The sequence below is a fragment of the Triticum urartu genome, chromosome 7A, assembly GCF_056163025.1.
Source record: "Triticum urartu cultivar PI428250 chromosome 7A, HENAU_Tu73, whole genome shotgun sequence".
NCBI lineage: Eukaryota > Viridiplantae > Streptophyta > Magnoliopsida > Poales > Poaceae > Triticum > Triticum urartu.
Window position 1 is genome coordinate 464,152,509 of NC_141879.1, and position 23,364 is coordinate 464,175,872.

At 40.6% G+C, this 23,364-nt stretch overlaps 1 protein-coding gene across 1 annotated transcript; it reads left to right on the top strand.

The window, feature by feature from the left end:
- Window positions 1-21,156: 21,156 nt before the first annotated feature.
- Window positions 21,157-23,144, top strand: LOC147959967 (protein FAR-RED IMPAIRED RESPONSE 1-like). The gene is made up of 2 exons (XM_087533066.1): window positions 21,157-21,361; window positions 21,910-23,144. Exons 1-2 carry the CDS (start codon window positions 21,157-21,159, stop codon window positions 23,142-23,144), a joined length of 1,440 nt encoding a protein of 479 aa, XP_087389192.1.
- Window positions 23,145-23,364: the final 220 nt, after the last annotated feature.

The following is a 23,364-nucleotide window of genomic DNA, read 5'->3' on the forward strand; positions in this document are numbered from 1 at the left end:
TCCACTATGTTCTGAGATTGATGTTGCTATGACTTTGCTATGCTTAATGCTTGTCACTAGGGCCCGAGTGCCATGATTTCAGGTCTGAACCTATTATGTTTTCATGAATATATGTGAGTTCTTGATCCTATCTTGCAAGTCTATAGTCACCTATTATGTGTTAAGATCCGTTAACCCCGAAGTGACAATAATTGGGATACTTACCGGTGATGACCGTAGTTTGAGGAGTTCATGTATTGACTATTTGTTAATGCTTTGGTTCGGTACTCTATTAAAAGGAGGCCTTAATATCCCTTAGTTTCCAATAGGTCCCTACTGCCACCAGAGGGTAGGACAAAAGATTTCATGCAAGTTCTTTTCCATAAGCACGTATGACTATATTCGGAATACATGCCTACATTACATTGATGAACTAGAGCTAGTTCTGTGTCACCCTATTTTATAACTATTGCATGATTGATCGCATCCGACATAATTATCCATCACTGGTCCATTGCCTATGAGCTTTTTCTATATTGTTCTTCGCTTATTTACTTTTCCGTTGCTACTGTTACAATCACTATAAAACCAAAAATATTAATTTTGCTACCGTTACCACCACTATCATATTACTTTGCTACTAAACACTTTGCTTCATATATTAAGTTTCCAGGTGTGGTTGAATTGACAACTCAGCTGCTAATACTTGAGAATATTCTTTGGCTCCCCTTGTGTTGAATCAATAAATTTGGGTTGAATACTCTACCCTCGAAAACTATTGCGATCCCCTATACTTGTGGGTTATCAAGACTATTTTCTGGCGCCGTTGCCGGGGAGCATAGCTCTATTCTTTGAGTCACGTGGGATTTATATCTGTTGATCACTATGAAGAACTTCAAAGACCAAAGAACCAAGATTTTTCCCTCAACTACGAGGGGAGGTAAGGAACTGCCATCTAGCTCTGCACTTGATTCACCTTCTATTTTGAGTAAACTTGCGACACCTACACCTGCTATTCATTCTGATATGTCGCTCGTTATTGATGATGCCACTTCTGCTTTGCATGATACTTATGATGAAACTACTTCTATGGTTGATAATACTGTGCCACTAGGTGAATTTCTTGATGAACAACTGGCTAGGGGTAGAGAGAATGAAATTCTTAAAACTGATAATATTGATGAACGTGATGATGAAGATTCTCCCCCTAGATATGAATTGCCTATTGTGCCTGAGGGTTATGTTATGGATGAAGAAACTGCTAGAGACTTCTTAGCTTGCAATCATAGATCTGATCTTAAGAAATTATTAGCTAAGCTCAAAGAAAAGTCTTTGAATGCTATAATGAAATATGACCGTGCTTTTTCTACTTCACCTATCTTTATTACTGATAAGGATTATGATTTATCTGTCGATCCCGAGTTAATTACTTTGGTTGAATCTGATCCTTTTTATGGCTATGAATCTAAAACTGTTGTGGCATATCTTACTAAATTAAATGATATAGCCACCCTGTTTACTCATGATGAGAAAACTCACTATTACTTTATCCTTAAGTTGTTTCCGTTCTCATTAAAGGGTGATGCTAAAACATGGTTTAATTCTCTTGATCCTGGTTGTGTGCGTAGTCCCCAGGATACGATTTATTACTTCTCTGCTAAATATTTCCCCGCTCATAAGAAACAAGCTGCTTTAAGGGAAATATATAATTTTGTGCAAATTGAAGAAGAGAGTCTCCCAAAAGCTTGGGGGAGGCTTCTCCAATTACTTAATGCTTTGCCTGATCATCCTCTGAAGAAAAATGAAATAGTTGATATCTTTTATAATGGACTAACTGATGTTTCTAGAGATTACCTGGATAGTTGTGCTGGTTGTTATTTCAGGGAAAGAACTGTTGATCAAGCTGAATTGCTATTCAATAATATGTTGACTAATGAAAATAATTGGACACTTCCTGAACCAACTCCTAAGCCAACTCCGAAGAAAAGGGGTATTCTATTTCTCAGTCCCGAAGATATGCAAGAGGCAAATAAATCTATGAAAGAAAAAGGTATTAAAGCTGAAGATGTTAAGAATTTACCACCTATTGAAGAAATACATGGTCTTGATAACCCGACACAGGTAGTGAAGGTAAATTCTCTCTATAGATTTGATGAATGTGAAATCCCATTTACTAAGTTTGCTAGCCAATGTTTGGATGAGTTTGATGACTTTATGGTTAAGCAAGAAAACTTCAATGCTTATGTGAGTAGACAATTGAAACACAATGCCGATATGCTTGAACACTTGAGTGATTATATGTCTAGAGTTAAAGGTGAACTTAAACTTAGTAGTAAACATGCTTCTATGGTTACCACTCAAGTAGAACAAGTACTTAAGGCTCATAATGATTTGCTCAATGAATTAACTAATAAGAAACATGATAATGATGTTAGATTCATGACTAGAGGTGGTAAAATGACTCAGGAACCTTTGTATCCCGAGGGCCACCCTAAGAGACTTGAGCAAGATTCTCAGAGAACTAACGTAGATGCACCTAGTTCTTCTAAGAAGAAGAAAAAGAAAAATGATAGGACTTTGCATGCTTCTAGTGAACCTGCTATTGACACACCTGAGAATCCCAATGATATTTCTATTTCTGATGCTAAAACACAATCTGGTAATGAACATGAACCTAGTGATAATGTTAATGATGATGTTCATGTTGATGCTCAACCTAACAATGACAATGATGTAGAGATTGAACCTGTTGTTGATCTTGATAACCCACAATCAAAGAATCAACGTTATGATAAGAGAGACTTCGTTGCTAGGAAGCATGGTAAGGAAAGAGAACCATGGGTTCAGAAACCCATGCCTTTTCCTCCTAAACTATCCAAGAAAAAGGATGATGAGGATTTTGAGCGCTTTGCTGAAATGATTAGACCTATCTTTTTGCATATGCATTTGACTGATATGCTTAAAATGAACCCTTATGCTAAATACATGAAGGATATTGTTACTAATAAAAGAAAGATACCAGAAGCTGATATTTCCACCATGCTTCCTAATTACACTTTTAAGGGTGGAATACCAAAGAAACTTGGAGATCCAAGAGTACCAACTATACCATGCTCCATTAAAAGAAACTATGTTAAAACTTCTTTATGTGATCTCGGAGCCAGTGTTATGCCTCTCTCTTTATATCGTAGACTTGATTTGAATAAGTTGACACCTACTGAAATATCTTTGCAAATGTTCGATAAATCAACCGCTATACCTGTCGATATTTGTGAGGATGTGCCTGTTGTGGTTGCAAATGTTACTATTTTAACGGACTTTGTTATTCTTGATATTCCCGAGGACGATAGTATGTCCATTATCCTTGGTAGACCCTTTTTGACTACTGTAGGGGCTGTTATTGATTGCAACAAAGGCAATGTCACTTTTCATGTTAATGGTAATGAGCATACGATACACTTTCCAAGGAAACAACATCAAGTCCACAGTATAAATTCTATTGGAAAAATTTCAACGATTACTATTGGAGGTTTTGAATTTCCTCTCCCTACTATCAAGATGAAATATGATATTCTTATTGTTGGGGATGTGCATATCCCCGTTGAGGTAACCTAGTTCGAAAATTCTTCGGTTTCATGTTATTCGGAATGAGTTTGTTAACAAGACCTGACCAACCTTGTTAGTGGATTCCTTTTTATGAGCATGAGATGGATGAATTTAGAAAACACAACTCTCTGTACCCTCTTTTCACTTTTTGTTATTTATATTAAATAAAGGAAAAATAGTATTTTCTGTGTGTTTTCTGAATTATCCATGCAATAAAAAATACCCCGAAAAATAAAAGTTCTCCAATTGTCCTGAAAATGAAATATGATTTTTTCTAGAATATTTGAAGATTTTAGGCACTGAGAACACAATAGGGGGAGCAGCCACGTGCCCACGAGGGTGGAGGGCGCGCCCACCCCCTGGGCGCGCTCCCTGCCTCGTGGACCCCACGTGGGTCCCCTCCACTTATCCTTGCACCCACACACTTTGTCTTGCTCTAGAAAAAAAATCATACACTAGCTCAAACCCGAGTCCTAGCTCATCTTGCTGCCATTTTCGATCTCCTTGCTCAAAACCCCATTCACAAAACTGCTTTGGGGGATTGTTCTTTGATATGTGACTCCTCCAATGGTCCAATTAGTTTTTGTTCTAGTGCTTTATTTATTGAAATTTTTGCTGCTTAGGTGACCCTGTTCTTGAGCTTGCATGTCAAATTTATGTGGTCAAAATTAGTTTTAATGCATGATATGGCCTCTAGAAACTTGTAAGAGTAGTTGCTATCAATCTTGTTGAGTTTGGTTCACTTTTATTTTAAGTTACTAAAAATTTCAGAAATTTTCAGAAAAAGATGAAGAGATTTTTGAGGGGCTCATCGAGCCGAAGCTCGAAGGATAAGCAAAGTGAAGAGAACAAGAAGCCCAAGTATAATCTCCCTCGTACTGTGGAGGTTCGGCCATGTGAATGGCCTTGTGATGAGTTCTTGAGAGAAGGCGGGATTCATGAAGATTTTTATTATTTGGCTGAGAATGTAGGCCTCACCGCCTTCCTCCACGACCAGCGTGAACAGTATCTCTTACTCACCAATATTTGTGAGCAAAATTTTCATTTCCATGCTAGGAGATCACCACCTTTGGTGGAATTTTATTTATATGATGAGCATAAGGAGATGTCACTTTATGATTTTTGCCGGGTCTGTTTTGATACCCTTTGAGGGCAGCATAGAGGAACCACATCGTAATGATGTGGAGGGATTTATTGATATGCTTGCTGTAGGGGAAACGAGGAAAGTTTCCGATGCGAGAATCACTAGCATACATTTTCCTATTCTACATTACTTTGCAATATTTGCTAGTAGATGCTTAATTGGTTGCAGGAACTGTGGAAACATTAGTGCTCCTGATATTGTTATTTTGCGCCATGCCTTGTTTCATGATACTACCTTCAGTTTAGGCGCTATTGTTGCTAAACGGTTAAATTTGAACCGTACTAAGGGCCCCGTCCTTGGAGGCATCTTCGCCTCGCGCCTTGCTGCACACTTTAACATACCTATCAGGCATTATGAGAAAGAGGAAAATTTGCTGCCTCCTATTGTTCTAGGTTATAAGAGTATGGTAGCACATGAGTTTATTGTTCAGGATAAGAATAAGATACTTAAGCACAAAGTAATATTTGGTAAAAATTATTGTGATATTATTACCTTGCCTGCACCCTCTTTGTTTAACATATTTTCAGGCACACACCTCATTTTGCCTGAGGCCATTCATGCGTACCGGGGCCAGATGTCAGCTGCAGAGCCAGAGCCACCACTTGATCCTCACCGTCAGTCTTTTTATCAGTGGAATCCGAAGGAGATCGTCAACCAGTGGCAGCCTGAGGATCCTCCCCAGTACACCGGAGAGAGCAGCTTTGATCCATGGGCATAGACCAACTTAGGCCAAAAAGCCTAAGCTTGGGGGAGTACGTATTTCTCACCGACATTACATCCATGTTCACACAGTCATGCCAGTTGTCGGTGCTCATACTTTTTCATTGTATCATCCATGCTAGTTTATTTTCTTTTGAAATCTTTCTTCTTGTGTGTTTGAAAAGCCTTAATAAAAACCAAAAAATTAGTTGTAGCTTTTAGCTAGTTTACTTTTCATGCATGTAGTAGTAGTAATTAAAGAGAAAACCCAAAAATATTTCTCGTTGTTCTTTTGCTTGTTGGGAGCTTTCTCGTGTAAATAGTTTTGTTTCTTTTCTTTTTATTTGGGGGTCGAGAGGAGAAGACCTTGATGAAAACTTTGAGTGGCTCTCATATGCATTTTGTTGATCTAACAAAGGGCCCATATTACCTTGTCTTCTCTCTTGAATTGAATGCTTGGAGATTCCAGCTTACTCCAATGCACATGCACTATTATTATTATCCATACCGTTCGGTCGTGCAAGTGAAAGGCAATAATGACGATATATGATGAACTGATTGAGATGAGAACAACTGGTATGAACTCGACCTCTCTTGTTTTTGTAAATATGATTAGTCCATCGTTCCTGATTCAGCCTATTATGAATGAAACATGTTTGCAATGACAATTAGAGATTATAGTTGCTTATGCCATGCTTAATTAGCTAGGAGTTTATAATGGTTTACCTTGCGTGCCAACATGCTATTAAAATGGTTGTGATGTGGTATGATGGGGTGGTATCCTCCTTTGAACGATTCGAGTGACTCGACTTGGCACATGTTCATGCATGTAGTTGAAACAAAATCAACATAGCCTCCACGATATTTATGTTCATGGTGAATTATATCCTACTCATGCTTGCATTCAGTGTTGATTAATTTTAATGCATGTTCATGACTGTTGTCGCACTCTAGCTGGCCGCTTCCCAGTCTCTTTCTAGCCTTCACTTGTACTAAGCAGGAATACTCCTTGTGCATCCAATTCCATAAACCCCAAAGTTATTCCATATGAGTCCACCATACCTTCCTATATACGGTATCTACATGCCGTTCCAAGTAAATTTGTATGTGCCAAACTCTCAAATAAACATTTTGTTTTGTATGCTCGAATAGCTCATGTATCAACTAGGGCTGTCTGTATCCTCCATGCTAGGCGGGTTATTCTCAAGAGGAGTGGACTCCACTCCTCACTCATGAGAAAATGGTTGGTCACCGAGATGCCCAGTCCCATGCTCAAATCAAATCAAAATAAGTGCAAACAAAACTCCCCCAGGATTGTTGTTAGTTGGAGGCACCCGTTGTTTCAGGCAAGCCATGGATTGATGCTTTTTGGTGGTGGGGGAGTATAAACTTTACCATTCTATAATGTGTGTAGCATGGAAGATATCGAGATCTCTCGGTTGTTATGTTGACAATGAAAGTATACCGCTCAAAATATTATTCATCTCTATTTGAAAACCGAGCTCTGGCACCTCTACAAATCCCTGCTTCCCTCTGCGAAGGGCCTATCCATTTACTTTTATGCTGAGTCATCATCCTCTTATTAAAAAGCACCAGTTGGGGAGCACCGCTGTCATTTGCATGTATTATTGTTAGTTTACATTGAGTATGACTTGACTGGATCTCTTTTACCATGAATTACAATGTCTAGTCAATCCTTGATCTTTAAAGGTGCTCTGCATTTATGTTTTGCGGTCTCAGAAAGGGCTAGTGAGATACCATCTTGTTATATCATATTATGATTGTTTTGGGAAAGTGTTGTCATACGAGATTTATTATTATTGCTCGCTAGTTGATTATGCCATTGATATGAGTAAACATGAGACCTAAATGTTATTGTGAATATGGTTAGTTCATAATCTTTGCTGAAAACTTGAATGCTGGCTTTACAATTTACAACAACAAGAGCAAACAAAATTTTTAAAAGTTTTTCTTTATCACTTTCAGTTTATCAACTGAATTGCTTGAGGACAAGCAAAGGTTTAAGCTTGGGGGAGTTGATACGTCTCCGTCGTATCTACTTTTCCAAACACTTTTGCCCTTGTTTTGGACTCTAACTTGCATGATTTGAATGGAACTAACTCGGACCGACACTATTTTCAGCAGAATTGCCATGGTGTTATTTTTGTGCAGAAATAAAAGTTCTCGGAATGACCTGAAAATCAACAGAGATTATTTTTGGTATATATAAAAAATATTGGCGAAAAGATCCACGTCAGGGGGCCCACACCCTGTCCACGAGGGTGGGGGCACGCCTACCCGCCTGGGCACGCCCCCTGCCTTGTGGGCCCCTCTATGCTCCACCGACGTCCATCTTGACTCCATATATTCGTGTTCGGGGATAAAAAAATAAGAGAGAAGGATTCATCGCGTTTTATGATACGGAGCCGCCGCCAAGCCCTAAACTCTCTCGGGAGGGCTGATCCGGAGTCCATTTGGGGCTCCGGAGAGGGGAATCCATCACCATCGTCATCATCAACCTTCCTCCATCACCAATTTCATGATGCTCACCGCCGTGCGTTAGTAATTCCATCGTAGGCTTGCTGGACGGTGATGGGTTGGATGATATTTATCATGTAATCGAGTTAGTTTTGTTAGGGTTTGATCCCTAGTATCCACTATGTTCTGAGATTGATGTTGCTATGACTTTGCTATGCTTTATGCTTGTCACTAGGGCCTGAGTGCCATGATTTCAGATCTGAACCTATTATGTTTTCATGAATATATGTGAGTTCTTGATCCTATCTTGCAAGTCTATAGTCACCTATTATGTGTTATGATCCATTAACCCTGAAGTGACAATTAATAATCGGGATACTTACCGGTGATGACCGTAGTTTGAGGAGTTCATCTATTCACTATGTGTTAATGCTTTGGTCCGGTACTCTATTAAAAGGAGGCCTTAATATCGCTTAGTTTCCAATAGGACCCCGCTGCCACGGGAGGGTAGGACAAAAGATGTCATGCAAGTTCTTTTCCATAAGCACGTATGACTATATTCGGAATACATGCCTACATTACATTGATGAACTCGAGCTAGTTCTGTGTCACCCTATGTTATAACTGTTGCATGATTGATCGCATCCGACATAATTATCCATCACTGGTCCATTGCCTACGAGCTTTTCCTATATTGTTCTTCGCTTATTTACTTTTCCGTTGCTACTGTTACAATCACTATAAAAGCAAAAATATTACTTTTTCTACCGTTATGACTACTATTGAATTACTTTTCTACTAAACACTTTGCTGTAGATATTAAGTTTCCATGTGTTGTTGAATTGACAACTCAGCTGCTAATACTTGAGAATATTCTTTGGCTCCCCTTGTGTCGGATCAATAAATTTGGGTTGAATACTCTACCCTCGAAAACTGTTGCGATACCCTATACTTGTGGGTTATCAGACCCTCAGGTTCCCGCTCCCCAGCACTTCAACATAGGACCTCATGGCTTCTTCGAGTGGTGATTACCAAGTTAGGCCAAAAGCCTAAGCTTGGGGGAGTACGTATTTCCACCGACATTACGTTCATGTTCATACATTTCATTTCAGTTGTCGGTGTCCATACTGTTTCATTGTATTATCCATGCTAAATTTATCTTCTTTCTTCTTGTGTGTTTGAAAAACTTTGAGAAAATCCAAAAATATTTCCTGCTTCTTTTTTATTTTCTTTCTAGCGTAGTTAGCTGTAGTATCTAAAAAGAAAACCCAAAAAGATTTCCTTATTCTTCTTTTATTTGTTGGGAGCTTTCCCGTGTAAATATTTTTTCTCGTTTTTTGCTTTTCCCTTTTATTTGCTTGTTTAATAAAAACCAAAAACTCCAAAAATATTTCAATGTGTTTCTCTGAATTTCTTTTTCTTTCTTTTGAGTCATACCGAGGAGAAGACCATGATGAAAATGCTGAGTGGCTCTCATATGCATTATTGTTGATCTAACAGAGAGCCCATATTACCATGTATTCTCCTTTTGAATAAAGTGTTTGAAGATTCCAGATTAGTCCATGGCACTCTTGCACTATTATTATTTTCAGATCATTCGGTCGTGCAAGTGAAAGGCAATAATGACGATATTTGATGAACTGGCCGTGGCAGAGAGAAACGGGTATGAACTCGACTTGTTCTGTTTTTGTAAATATGTTTAACCTAGTATCCATGATTTAGCCTATTATGATCAAACATGTTTGCAATGGCAATTAGAGATCATAGTTTCTCATGCCATGCATAAGTAGCTAGGAGTGGATAATGATTTATCTTCGATGTCAACATTGTGTTAAAATGATTGTGATGTAGTATGATAGTATGGTATCCTCCTCTGAATGTTCGAATGGCTTGACTTGGCACATGTTCATCATGTAGTTGAATCAAAACCAACATAGCCTCTGTGATATTTATGTTCATGGTGTTCATATCCTACTCATGCTAGTATCCAATGTTACTTATGCATAATGCATGTTCATGACCATTGTTGCTCTAGCTGGCCGCTGTTCAACTTATTTGCTAGCCTTCGCCTGTACTAAGTGGGAATTCTGCTTGTGCATCAAAAACCTTGAACCCAAGTTATTCCAGATGAGTCCACCATACCTACCTATATGCGGTATTACCCTCCCGTCCTAAGTAAATTTGCATGTGCCACCTCTAAAAACTTCAAATAAATATCCTTTTTTGTGTGCCTGGATTGTTCATAGAGCGACAGGAGGTAGTCGGTATCTTCCATGCTAAGCGGGTTAATCTCATGATGAGTGTTTATTCACTCGTCATTGCACGAGAGGGTTGGTAATAGGGGTTCCCATTCCCAAACTACAAAAAGAAAAGAGCTTACAAATAATCAAATAAAAACTCCTACGTAGCCATAACCTTTACTTTATCGCTTGGGAACCTCCACTAATGTGTTTAGCGTGGAAGATATTGATAAATAATGGTCGTGAAGTAAACAAGAAGGGCGCACCTCTCAAAATTTCATTTACATTTGTTTAAAAAACCTGAGCTCTGGCACCGCTGCAAATCACTGCTTCCCTCTGCGAAGGGACTATCTATTTACTTTTATGTTGTGTCATCACCTTCTCAAATAAGCGCCGGAACCTGAGAGCACTCTTGTCATACTCATGCATTTTGTGTAGCTAATGTTGGGTGCATCATGACTGGATCTTTTCTACCATGAATTACAATGTTTAGTCGCTGCTTGAACTTTGGAGGTGCTCTACATTTATGTTTTATGGTCTCAGAAAGGGCTAGCGAGATACCAGTATTGTCATATTATATCATGGTTGTTTTGACAACATGTTGTTGTTTAAGATATCTTATTATTGCTCGCTAGCTGATTATGTCATTGATATGAGTTAATATAATTTTTAAGAGTTATTGTCGACATGGTTAGTTATAATCTTGGCTGAAAACCGGGGTGTTGTTTAAGCTTATTTATGTAAACAAGAGCAAAAGAGTTCGTAAAAGTTCTTCTTTTTCACTTTTAGTTTATCATCTGAATTGCTTGAGGACAAGAAAAGGTTTAAGCTTGGGGGAGATGATACATCTCTGTCGTATATAATTTTCCTAATGCTTTTCCTCTTGTTTTGGACTCTAATTTTGCATGATTTGAATGAAACTAACCCGGACTGACGCTATTTTCAGCAAACTACCATGGTGTTGTTTTTGTGCAGAAGTAAAAGCTCTCGGATTGGAACAAAACTCTACGAGGAATTTCTATATGAATAAAGGAAACTACTGGAGCCAAGAACCACTGGAGTGGGGCCCCTGGGTAGCACAACCCACCAGGGCGCCCCCCTCCAGGCTTGCCTAGGTGGGTTGTCCCCACCTGGTGGCCCCGTAGACCCTGAAACCGACGCTATAAAATCACATATTTCCAGAAAAAATCAGGGAGGAAGAATTATCTCGTTTCGCGATACGGAGCCGCCGTCACCCCCCGTTCTTCATCGGGAGGCCAGATCTGGTGTCCGTTTGGGGCTCCGGAGAGGGGGATCTTCCGTCTTCGTCATCACCAACCCTCCTCCATCGCCAATTCCATCATGCTATCCATCGAGAGTGAGTAATTCCTTCATGGGCTCGCTGGTCAGTGAGGAGTTGGATAAGATTCATCATGTAATCGAGTTAGTTTTGTTAGGGCTTGATCCCTAGTATCCACTATGTTCTGAGATTGATGTTGTTATGACTTTGCCATGCTTAATGCTTGTCACTTTGGGCCCGGATGCCATGATTCCAGATCTGAACCGTTTATGTTATCACCATTATATCTATGTTCTAGATCCGATCTTGCAAGTTATAGTCACCTACTACGTCTTATGATCCGGCAACCCTGGAGTGACAATAGTAGGGATACTTCCCGGTGATGACCGTAGTTTGAGGATTTCATGTATTCACTATGTGTTAATGCTTTGTTCCAGTTCTATATTAAAAGGATGCCTTAATATCCCTTTGTTTCCAATAGGACCCCACTGCCACGGGAGGGTAGGACAAAAGATGTCATGCAAGTTCTTTCCATAAGCACGTATGACTATTTACGAAATACATGCCTACATTATATTTATGAATTGGAGCTAGTGCCGTATCGCCTTAGGTTATGACTGTTATATGTTGAATATCATCCAAGAAATCACCGATCCAATGCCTACGATTTCCTACATATTGATCTTGCTAAGCTACTACAGCTGCTGTTACTATCGTCACTACTATAAAACTATTACTATCACTGCTACCATTACTGTTGCTGCTATCACTACTATCAAAGCTATCATATTACTATGCTACTGATCACTTTCCTGCAGATAATTAATCTCCAGGTGCGGTTGAATTGACAACTCAGCTGCTAATACTTGCAAGTATTATTTGGCTCCCCTTGTGTCGAATCTATAAATTTGGGTTGCATACTCTACCCTCCAAAACTATTGCAATCCCCTATACTCGTGGCTTATCAGTGACCAACACCCAAAGAGTTTACTAGAGTCAGTAATCTAGTTCATATCGCCATGTGATTAACACCCAAAGAGTACTAAGGTGTGATCATGTTTTGCTTGCGGGAGAAGTTTAGTCAACGGGTCTGTCTCATTCAGATCCATATTTATTTTGCAAATTTTTATGTCTACAATGCTCTGCGTGGAGCTACTCTTAGCTAATTGCTCCCACTTTCAATATGTATCCAGATTGATACTCATAGTCATTTGAATCGATGTCAAAGCTTGCATCAACGTAACTCTTTACGACGAACTCTTTATCACCTCCATAATGAGAAAATATTTCCTTAGTTCTCTAAGGATAATTTTGACCGCCGTCCAGTGATTGACTCCTGGATCACTATTGTACCCCCTTTGCCAAACTCATGGCAAGGTACACAATAGGTCTGGCACACAACATGGCATACTTTATAGAACCTATGGCTTAGGCATAGGGAATGACTTTCATTCTCTCTCTATCTTCTGCCGTGGTCAGGCTTCTAGTGTTACTCAACTTCACACCTTGTAGCATAGGCAAGAACTCTTTCTTCGACTGAACTTCTTCAAAAACTTTGCCAAGGTATGTACTTTGTGAAAGTCCTATTAAGCGCCTCGATCTATCCCTATAGATCTTGATGCCCAATATATAAGCAGCTTCACCGAGGTCTTTCATTAAAGAAATCTTATTCAAGTATCCTTTTGTTCTATCCAGGAATTCTATATCATTTCCGATTAATAATATGTCATCCACATATAATATTAGAAATGCTACAGAGCTCCCACTCACTTTCTTGTAAATACAGGCTTCACCGTAAGTCTGTATAAAACCATATGCTTTGATCTCCTCATCAAAGCGTATATTCTAATTCCAAGATGCTTGCACCAGTCCATAGATGGATCAATGGGGCCTGCACACTTTGTTAGCACCTTTAGTATCGGCAAAACATTCTGGTTGCATCATATACAACTTTTCTTTAACAAATCCATTAAGGAATGCAGTGTTGATGTCCATTTGCCAGATTTCATAATTATAAAATGCGGCAATTGCTAACATGATTCGGACTAACTTAAGCATCGCTACGGGTGAGAAGGTCTCATCGTAGTCAACCCCTTGAACTTGTCAAAAACCTTTTGCAACAAGTCGAGTTTTGTAGATGGTGACATTACCATCAGCGTCTCTCTTCTTCTTGAAGATTCATTTATTCTTTATGGCTTGCCGATCATCAGGCAAATCCACCAAAGTCCACACTTTGTTGTCATACATGGATCCTATCTCAGATTTCATGGCCTCAAGTCATCTATCGGAATCTAGGCTCATCATAGCTTCTTCATTGTTCATAGGTTTGTCATGGTCCAGTAACATGACTTCCAGGATAGGATTACCGTACCACTCTGGTACGGAATGTACTCTGTTCGACCTACGAGGTCTAGTAGTAACTTGATACAAAGATTCATGATCATCATCAGTAACTTCCTCTCTAGTTGGTGTAGGCATCATGGGAACATATTTCTCTGATGTGCTACTTTCCAAATTGAGAGAAGGTATGGTGTCTACTACGCAACTTTATCCTCGTAGACGTTGTTGGGCCTCCAAGTGCAGAGTTTTGTAGGACATTAGCAAATTCCCTCAAGTGGATGACCTAAGGTTTATCAATCCGTGGGAGGCATAGGATGAAGATGGTCTCTCTCAAACAACCCTACAACCAAATAACAAAGAGTCTCTTGTGTCCTCAACACACCCAGTACAATGGTAAATTGTATAGGTGCACTAGTTCGGCGAAGAGATGGTGATACAAGTGCAATATGGATAGTAGATATATGTATTTGTAATCTGAAAGTATAAAAACAGCAAGGTAACTAGTAGCAAAAGTGAGCGAAAATGGTATTGCAATGCTTGAAAACAAGGCCTATGGTTCATACTTTCACTAGTGCAAGTTCTCTCAACAATGATAACATAATTAGATCATATAACAATCCCTCAACGTGCAACAAAGAACCACTCCAAAGTTTCTATCGGAGAACGTAGGACGAAAACATGCATCAACTGAAGGAAATATGCCCTAGAGGCAATATTAAAGTTGTTATTTTATATTTCCTTATATCATGATAAATGTTTATTATTCATGCTAGAATTGTATTGATCGGAAACCTAAATACATGTGTGAATACATAAACAAATACCATGTCCCTAGTGAGCCACTACTAGACTAGACGTTGATCAAAGATGGTTAAGGTTTCCTAACCATAGACATGTGTTATCATTTGATAACGGGATCACATCAATAGGAGAATGATGTGATGGACAAGACCCATCCGTTAGCTTAGCATATGGATCATTCAGTTTTATTGCTATTGCTTTCTGTATGTCAAATACATATTCCTTCGACTATGAGATTATGCAACTCCCGGATACCGGAGGAATGCCTTGTGTGATATCAAACTTCACAACATAACTGGGTGATTATAAAGATGCTCTACAGGTATCTCCGAAGGTGTTTGTTGGGTTGGCATAGATCGATATTAGGATTTGATTTGTCACTCCGAGTATCGGAGAGGTATCTCAGGGCCCTCTCAGTAATACACATCATAAGAAGCCTTGAAAGCAAAGTGACTAATGAGTTAGTTGCAGGATGCTGTATTACAGAACGAGTAAAGAGACTTGCCGGTAATGAGATTAAACTAGGTATGTGGATACCGACGATCGAATCTCGGGCAAGTAACATACCGATGACAAAGGGAATAACGTATGTTGTTATAACGGTTCAACCGATAAAGATCTTCGTAGAATATGTAGGAGCCAATATGAGCATCCAGGTTCTGCTGTTGGTTATTGACTGGAGAGGTGTCTTGGTCATGCCTACATAGTTTTCGAACCCGTAGGGTCCGCACGCTTAACGTTCGATGACGATTTTGTATTATATGAGTTATGTGATTTGGTGATAGAATGTTGTTCGGAGTCCCGGATGAGATCACGGACATGACAAGGAGTCTCAAAATGGTCGATAGGTAAAGATTGATATATAGTACGATACTATTCGGACACCGAACGTGTTCCAGAGGGTATCAGGTACATATCGAGTCACCAGAAGGGGTTCCGGGCACCCCCGGCAAAGATATGGGCCTTATGGACCAAGAGAGGGACAGACCATCCCACAAGGGGCTGGTGCGCCCCCATCTAGGCCGAAATAGGAGGAAAAGGAAAGAGGGGACGGGAGAAGGAAAGGGGAGGATTCATCCTCCCCCCTCCTTCCCTCCCCCTCTCTTTCCTTTCCCCCTCCGGTAAAAAGGAAAGGGGGGAGGCCGAATTGGGAGGACCTCAAGTAGGATTCCTCCTACTTGGGCCGCCCCCTTGGCTGCCTCTCCTCCCCTCCGACATATATATATATATATATATATATATATATATATATATATATATATATATATATGAGGGGGGAACCGCTAGAACACACACCAACAATTGTTAGCTGTATGCGGCGCCCCCCTCCATAGTTTATGCCTCCAGTCATATCTTCGTAGTGCTTAGGCGAAGCCCTGCGCGGATCACTTCACCATCACCATCACCATCCCATCGTGCTGACGGAACTCTCCCTCGACACTTTGCTAGATCAAGAGTTCGAGGGACATCATCTAGCTGAACGTGCGCAAAACTCGGAGGTGCCGTACGTTCGGTGCTTGATCGGTCAAAATGAGAAGAAATTCGATTACATCAACCGCGTTGTCAAACGCTTCCGCTTTTGGTCTATGAGGGTACGTGGACACACTTCTCCCCTCTCGTTGCTATGCATCTCCTAGATAGATCTTGCATGAGCATAGGAATTTTTTTGAAATTGCATGCTACGTTTCCCATCTATGGTATCCGAGCCAGGTCTATGCGTAGATGATATGCACGAGTAGAACACAAAGAGTTATGGGCGGTGATCATCATATTGCTTACCACCAATGTCTTATTTTGATTCGGCGATATTGTTGGATGAAGCGGCCCGGACCAACCTTACATGACCACGTTCATGAGACCGGTTCCACCGACAGACATGCAACTACTTTTGCATAAAGGTGGCTGGCGGGTGTCTGTTTCTCCAACTTTAGTTGAATCGAATTTGACTGCGGCCCGTCCTTGTTGAATGTTAAAACAACAAACTTGATAAATCACCATTGTGGTTTTGATGCGTAGGTAAGAACGGTTCTTGCTAGAAGCCCGTAGCAGCCACGTAAAACTTGCAACAACAAAGTAGAGGACGTCTAACTTGTTTTTGCAGGGCATGTTGTGATGTGATATGGTCAAGACATGATGTGATATACGTTATTGTATGAGATGATCATGTTTTGTAGAAGTTACTAGCAACCGACAGGAGCCTTATGGTTGTATCTTTATTGTATGAAATGCAAACGCCATGTAACTGCTTTACTTTATCACTATGCGTTAGCGATAGTTGTAGAAGCAATAGTTGGCGAGACGACCACAACGCTACGATGAAGATCAAGGTGTCAAGCCAGTGATGATGGGGATCATGACGGTGCTTTGGAGATGGAGATCAAAGGCACAATATGATGATGGCCATATCATGTCACATATTATGATTGCATGTGATGTTTATCTTTTATGCATCTTAGTTTGCTTAGTATGAGGTAGCATTATAAGATGATCCCTCACTAAAATTTCAAGGTATAAGTGTTCTCCCCGAGTATGCACCGTTGCGACAGTTCATCATGCTGAGACACCACATGATGGTCGGGTGTGATAGGCTCTATTTTCAAATACAACGGGTGCAAGACAGTTTTGCACATGCAGAATACTCAGGTTAAACTTGACGAGCCTAGAATGTACAGACATGGCCTCAGAACACTGGAGACCGAAAGGTCGAATGTGAATCATAGATATGATCAACATAGAGATGTTCACCATTGATGACTACTCCATCTCATGTGATGATCGGACATGGTTTAGTTGATTTGGATCACGTAATCATTTAGATGACTCGAGGGATGTATATCTAAGTGGGAGTTCTTAAGTAATATGATTAATTGAACTTAATTTATCATGAACTTAGTCCTGATAGTATTTGCATATCTATGTTGTAGATCAATAGCTCGCGATATAGCTCCTATATTTTTTTGATATGTTCCTAGAGAAAAATTGAAAGATGATAGTAGCAATGATGCGGACTGGGTCCGTGATCTGAGGATTATCCTCGTTGCTACACAGAAGAATTATGGCCTTGATGCACCACCAGGTGACAAACCTGTTGCAGGAGCAGATACAGAAATTATGAATGTTTTGCAAGCTCGATATGATGACTACTTGATAGTTTAGTGCGCCATGCTTTACGGCTTAGAACTGGGACTTCAAAATTGTTTTGAATGCCACGGAGCATATAAGATGTTACAAGAGCTTAAATTGGTATTTCAGACTCATGCCCGTGTCAAGAGGTATGAGACCTCTGACAAGTACTTTGCCTACAAGATGGAGGAGAATAGCTCAGCTAGTGAGCATGTGCTCAGAATGTCTGGGTACTACAATCACTCGAATCAAGTGGGAGTTGTTCCAGATAAGATAGTGATTGACTAAGTTCTGTAGTCACTATCACCAAGCTACTAGAACTTAGTGATGAACTATAATATGCAAGGGATGACCAAAATGATTCCCGAGCTCTTCGCGATGCTGAAATCAGCGAAGGTAGAAATCAAGAAAAACATCAAGCCTTGATAGTTAACAAAACCCACTAGTTTCAAGAAAAAGGGCAAAGGAAAAGAAAGGGAACTTCAAGAAGAATGACAAGCAAGTTGCCACTCCCGTGAAGAAGCCCAAAGCTAGACCGAAGCCTAAAACTGAGTGCTTCTACTGCAAAGGGTATGGTCACTGGAAGCGGAACTACCCCAAATACTTGGTGGATTAACAAAGGTATATTTGATATACATGTTATTGATGTGTACTTTACTAGTGTTCATAGTAACTCCAGGGTATTTGATACCGGTTCAGTTGCTAAGATTAGTCACTCAAAATAGGAGTTGCAAAATGAACAGAAACTAGTTAAGGGCGAGGTGAAGATGTGTGTTGGAAGTGATTCCAAGGTTGATAAGATCACCATCTCACACTCCCTCTACGTTCAGGATTAGTGTTGGACCTAAATAAATGTTATTTGGTGTTTTGCATTGAGCGTGAATATGATTGGATCGTGTTTATTGCGATACGATTATTCATTGGACTGCGATATATACCAAACGTTCATACCTATAGAAAAGGTCCGAACGATCCCACCTTCACGAGGCCGAGTGCGCGTAGCGCGCGAGGCCGAGCCGTCGAGCGGAGGCAATCGCGAGGCCCATCTCAGCGCCCCTCACGTGACCCTGGCCCATGACTTGACCCTGGCCCACAAACATCACGTGAGCCCAACTTTCTTACCTCCACAGCAAGAAAACGCAACAAACACTCTCCATCGACCCTCCTCTTCCCTATTCCTCTCTCCCTGGCGACGAACTCAACCATTCATATCCGTCCCCTACCCACCCCCTCCCCCCCTCCCCCCCGATTTCACCCAGCAATTGCTTCACATAACATGCAATACACTTGAGGAAACTGAAGTTACCACCGGATCTCGACTTGATCTACCACCGGGGACGCAAGAACTCGCCAGGCGTCCAGAATCCAGCAAAACCTTCGCAAAATCATGCAGGAACGCTTGGGGGTCTCAAGTTACCACCCGATCTCGGCTTGATCTACCACCAGGGACACCAGAACCTACCAGGCGTCTAGAATCCAGCAAGAATCCAGGCGGATCAGGTACATTCTAAGCACTCCCTACTGTATCTCAATTCCATTTCAGTTCAACCCAAAATAGCCCCATGAAAAAAGGAAGAAAAAAGTGCCATTTTTTTTCTAATTTATTGTACTATGTGCATATAAGCTATCATGACAGAATACATGAGTTATCAGGGCATATGCAAAAGATTTTTTTCTTGAAAAAAGACAACTCCTTTTGAACTTGTTGCACAAAAACAGTGAAATTAGGCAACAAAAAATTCTTGCTGGATGTAAAAAAGGAAGCCACAACACCATAACAGAATCCACTCTTGTTACAATTAGGCTATAATTATTGTAGAGAAAGCTACCACATTTTTTCATACAAAAGTTATCATCAGTATTGTCATCTGTTACCATGCCATCATGGTGCATCTATGCAAAAAGTTGCCATCAAGAAAGAAATTGAATTGATTTTTGAAGCAGGGAATGGTGTGCCGAGTAGAGTAGAGTCCCAAATGAGTAACGAATTGTTACCTGCATAAAAAATGATAATATCCATGTCAACTCAAAAAAGAATCACAAAAAAGTACAAAAAAGATAGCATGCACAATGTGCAAAAATGTGATTGATGTATGTAAACAGTAGTGTTATTTTCAGTTGTCTCACATATGCTATTAACATGTGTAAGCAGGTGCTTCAATAACATGTCGGAAAACCATGGATATAACACAAATGCCACAGATAGTGCTGGACAAGAGAAACAACGTGATGATGATGCGCGTACAACTGGCTTTGGTTCAGGTAAGTGGCAACCCACTTACAAAAAGTGGCACACTATATGTTTATGTTGGAAGCATAATATTATAATCACAGCATACTACAAGTTACCACACTTATTCAATGCAAGTTACCACCAAACAATGATAAATCATGTTATGACAAAACATTTCATGTGAAAAACATGCAGGTGCTCCACCTACATCTAACCAGAGGATCCATGAGCCAAACAAGGAAGCAAGTTCTAGTGTTGGGGGAGAAGAAAGGTTCTATGATGTTTCGGTCAGCGAGCCAGCAAGTCCAGAAACAGGAGCGCTCAACGCTGATCAAGGAGGGGTTAACGCTGAGGCATACTCCACACCTAAGGCTCCTGATACAACAATGAAGTTTGAAAGTTTTGAGGAGGCTGTTGCTCACTACAAGCTATATGCACTCAGAAATGGATTTGGGACAAGGATAGCTTACACAAGAACACTGAAGGACAACACAGTGAGCAAAGCACTCCTGGTGTGTGGGAAAGGCGGCAAGCCAAAGAGGAAGAAGGAGGAGGAGCAGGATGTACTGAACCTAGAAGGTATCGTGAAGAAGAGAAAAAGGCGTAAGGTTAAGAGGTCTGAGTGTCCAGCCCACCTTTACCTTACGCACAAGGATGCGTGGTGGAGAGTCGAACGCTTTGATGATAACCACAACCATCCACTGATAAGAAAGCCATCTCTGACAAAATTTCTAGCCTCACATAGGAACATTCCCAAAGACGAGCAAGATTTCTTATGGATTCTACATGAATGCAACATAGAAACCGCAAGGCAAATGCAACTAATTTCATGGTTCTATGGTGATGCTGAGAATGTACCATACACAACACAGGACGTGGCGAATCAGCGAGCCAAGTTTCGCAAGGAGTACCGTAATGCAGACGTGGGGAGCACAATTGCATACTTTGAGGAGCTCAGGGCAAAGGATCCAGATTTCTATTGGAGAATGAAACTTGATGATGAAGACAGGGTGGAAAACGTGTTCTGGATAGATGGTGCATCACGTAGGGCATACGCAAAATACAACGACATTGTGTCTTTCGACACAACGTACATGACTAATATGTACAAGATGCCATGTGCCCCTTCATTGGCATTAACAACCACGGGCAATCAATCCAATTCGGTTGTGGTTTCATTCGAAACGAACTGACTGACAACTTTGTGTGGCTGTTTAACACATTCTTGCATGCGATGGGTGGGGTTGCACCAAAGAACATAATCACAGATCAGGACTTTTCCATGAGGAATGCTATTGACGAGGTGTTCATCGGGATAGTACACAGAAATTGCAGATGGCACATTATGAAGAAAGCACAAGAGAAGCTTGGGAGGTTAATGGCCGATGATGAACCACTGAACAAAGCATTCAAAGATTGTGTTGACAACAGCTTGAATGGTATTGTATTTTCACACAACACACTCTACTCATATTGCCACAAACTACATAACTGTGTCGCGATATCCAATGTTACCATGCTGAATTATAGTAAATTATGACCAGCATTACACATTTTTCCCACATTGATAAAAAATAAGGTACTCGTGTGAAAAACTGGACTGTTGTGAAAGAGTTACTAGTACTCATGTTCTTAAGTGACCATGACCACTTTAGCATGTTTGCCATGTAGTTATAGTTCCCAAAATCTGCATCGACTACAACCACCTAGTGTTGCATGAAGGAAGTTATCATGATAAGTGCATCAAAACTTATCATGATATGTGTAGTTGACTTACCATCCTTTTCACTATTGCATGCAGTGAAAAGAGTTATATGAGAACATGAGTACCATGAGGTGTTATCATGTTAAGTGTATTAGAATTACCACGGGGTGTGCACTAAAAATTACCACATACTGTCCCTTGAAGCAATTTATCATGTTAAGTGTATTAGAATTACCATGACGTGTGCACTGAAATCACCATCTACTTGGTTTTTGAACGCAGTTGACGAGTTTGAGGAAAAATGGTGGAAGATGCTAGATGATCATGGGCAAACGGACAACGAGCATTTTCACTGGCTATGGGAAAACAGGGAATGTTGGGTCCCTGTGTACTACATGCACGACTTCTTCCCGTTCTTGCAGACAACAGCAAGGAGCGAAGGATTCAACGCTGTGTTGAAGAAGTACGTCAACCCAAATAACTTGCTAGTGGAATTTGCAAAACAGTACACTGCAATACAGGAGAAGGTGATGGTGAGCGTGTCAAAAGAGCACCTGGAAACAGTGTACAAAGAGGTGGAAACATACTCCTTCAACCCGCTCGAGTTACAGGTGCAGGGCCTCTACACGCATAATATTTTCACCAAATTCCAGATGGAGATGAAGGTGAAAACTGGCTACAGATGTGACACATTGCAAGATGAGTCATTCAAGGTTGGCTCAGTCAGAGGAATCATACCAAAATATGGGGGCAGGGACTACCATGTGCAAGCAAACAAGGATGAAGGGACATATTCATGCACTTGCTGCAAGTTTGAGCGAGATGGTATACTCTGCGCACATGTCTTACGAGTGATGGACCAAATTGGGGTCTACGAGATACCTGAGAAGTATATTCTAAAGAGGTGGACTTGGGATCAACAGGAAGATCTAATCAAACCTGATTTTGAACAACCAACAGTTAGTAAGAGCATGCCAGAGGAGGGAAAAAGCGTCATGCGATATACATCAATGCTAAGGGACTTCAAGGCAACAACCAAGGACGCTTGCCTCACAGATGATGGGGCCAGGGTGGCCAAGAAGCACCTATATGCTTTCAAGGAAGAAATGGACGAGCTAACAAAAAGCCAACGTAAGAAGGCCAGAAAGGACAAGGAAGAAGCTAGAGGATTGTTCCAATCACAACAAGACCCATGTTCTATTCCAGTGGTTGCAACGAGTGAAGCTGTCCATGCCGAACAGCAAACAAACATACCTAACATGGAGAACCCAAACACGGGACAAACAAGCATCCCTGTGACAATACAAGCTAGCGCCAACATGCCAGCTGCTGCATCCCATTCCTCGAACACAAAAACGATACTAGACCCTCCGAAGACTATCATGAAAGGACGGCCGAAAACAAAGAAGCATCAGCATCCCTTTGACATTGCAAAACCAGCAAAACAAAGAAAGTGCAGTGTTTGCGGCAGCGTGCACCACGACAAGCGGAAGTGCACATCACCTCTAACAAGATGAATGAAAGAGAAAAACAAGATCGTCGCTACAAATGAATGGACAAGAAACTTATCTTCATTTGTTTTGCTGATTGTTATCAGTGCAAAAAATGTAATCCGAATTATAGCACCTATATTTATGTAAGTTATCAGCAGATTTGTGGGTTGGAATTTTAAGAATTGTGTGGTGAAAGTTATCGTAAACATATTGGGTAAGTTATTTGTGGGCTATCATCAATTTC

Bases quoted from the DNA above. Each gene is read 5' to 3' on its own strand.
- LOC147959967 (XM_087533066.1), top strand. From the start codon at position 21,157: ATGGGTGGGGTTGCACCAAAGAACATAATCACAGATCAGGACTTTTCC. The intron at 21,362-21,909 runs GTATTGTATTTT...TTTTGAACGCAG, and splicing joins TGTTGACAACAGCTTGAATG to TTGACGAGTTTGAGGAAAAA.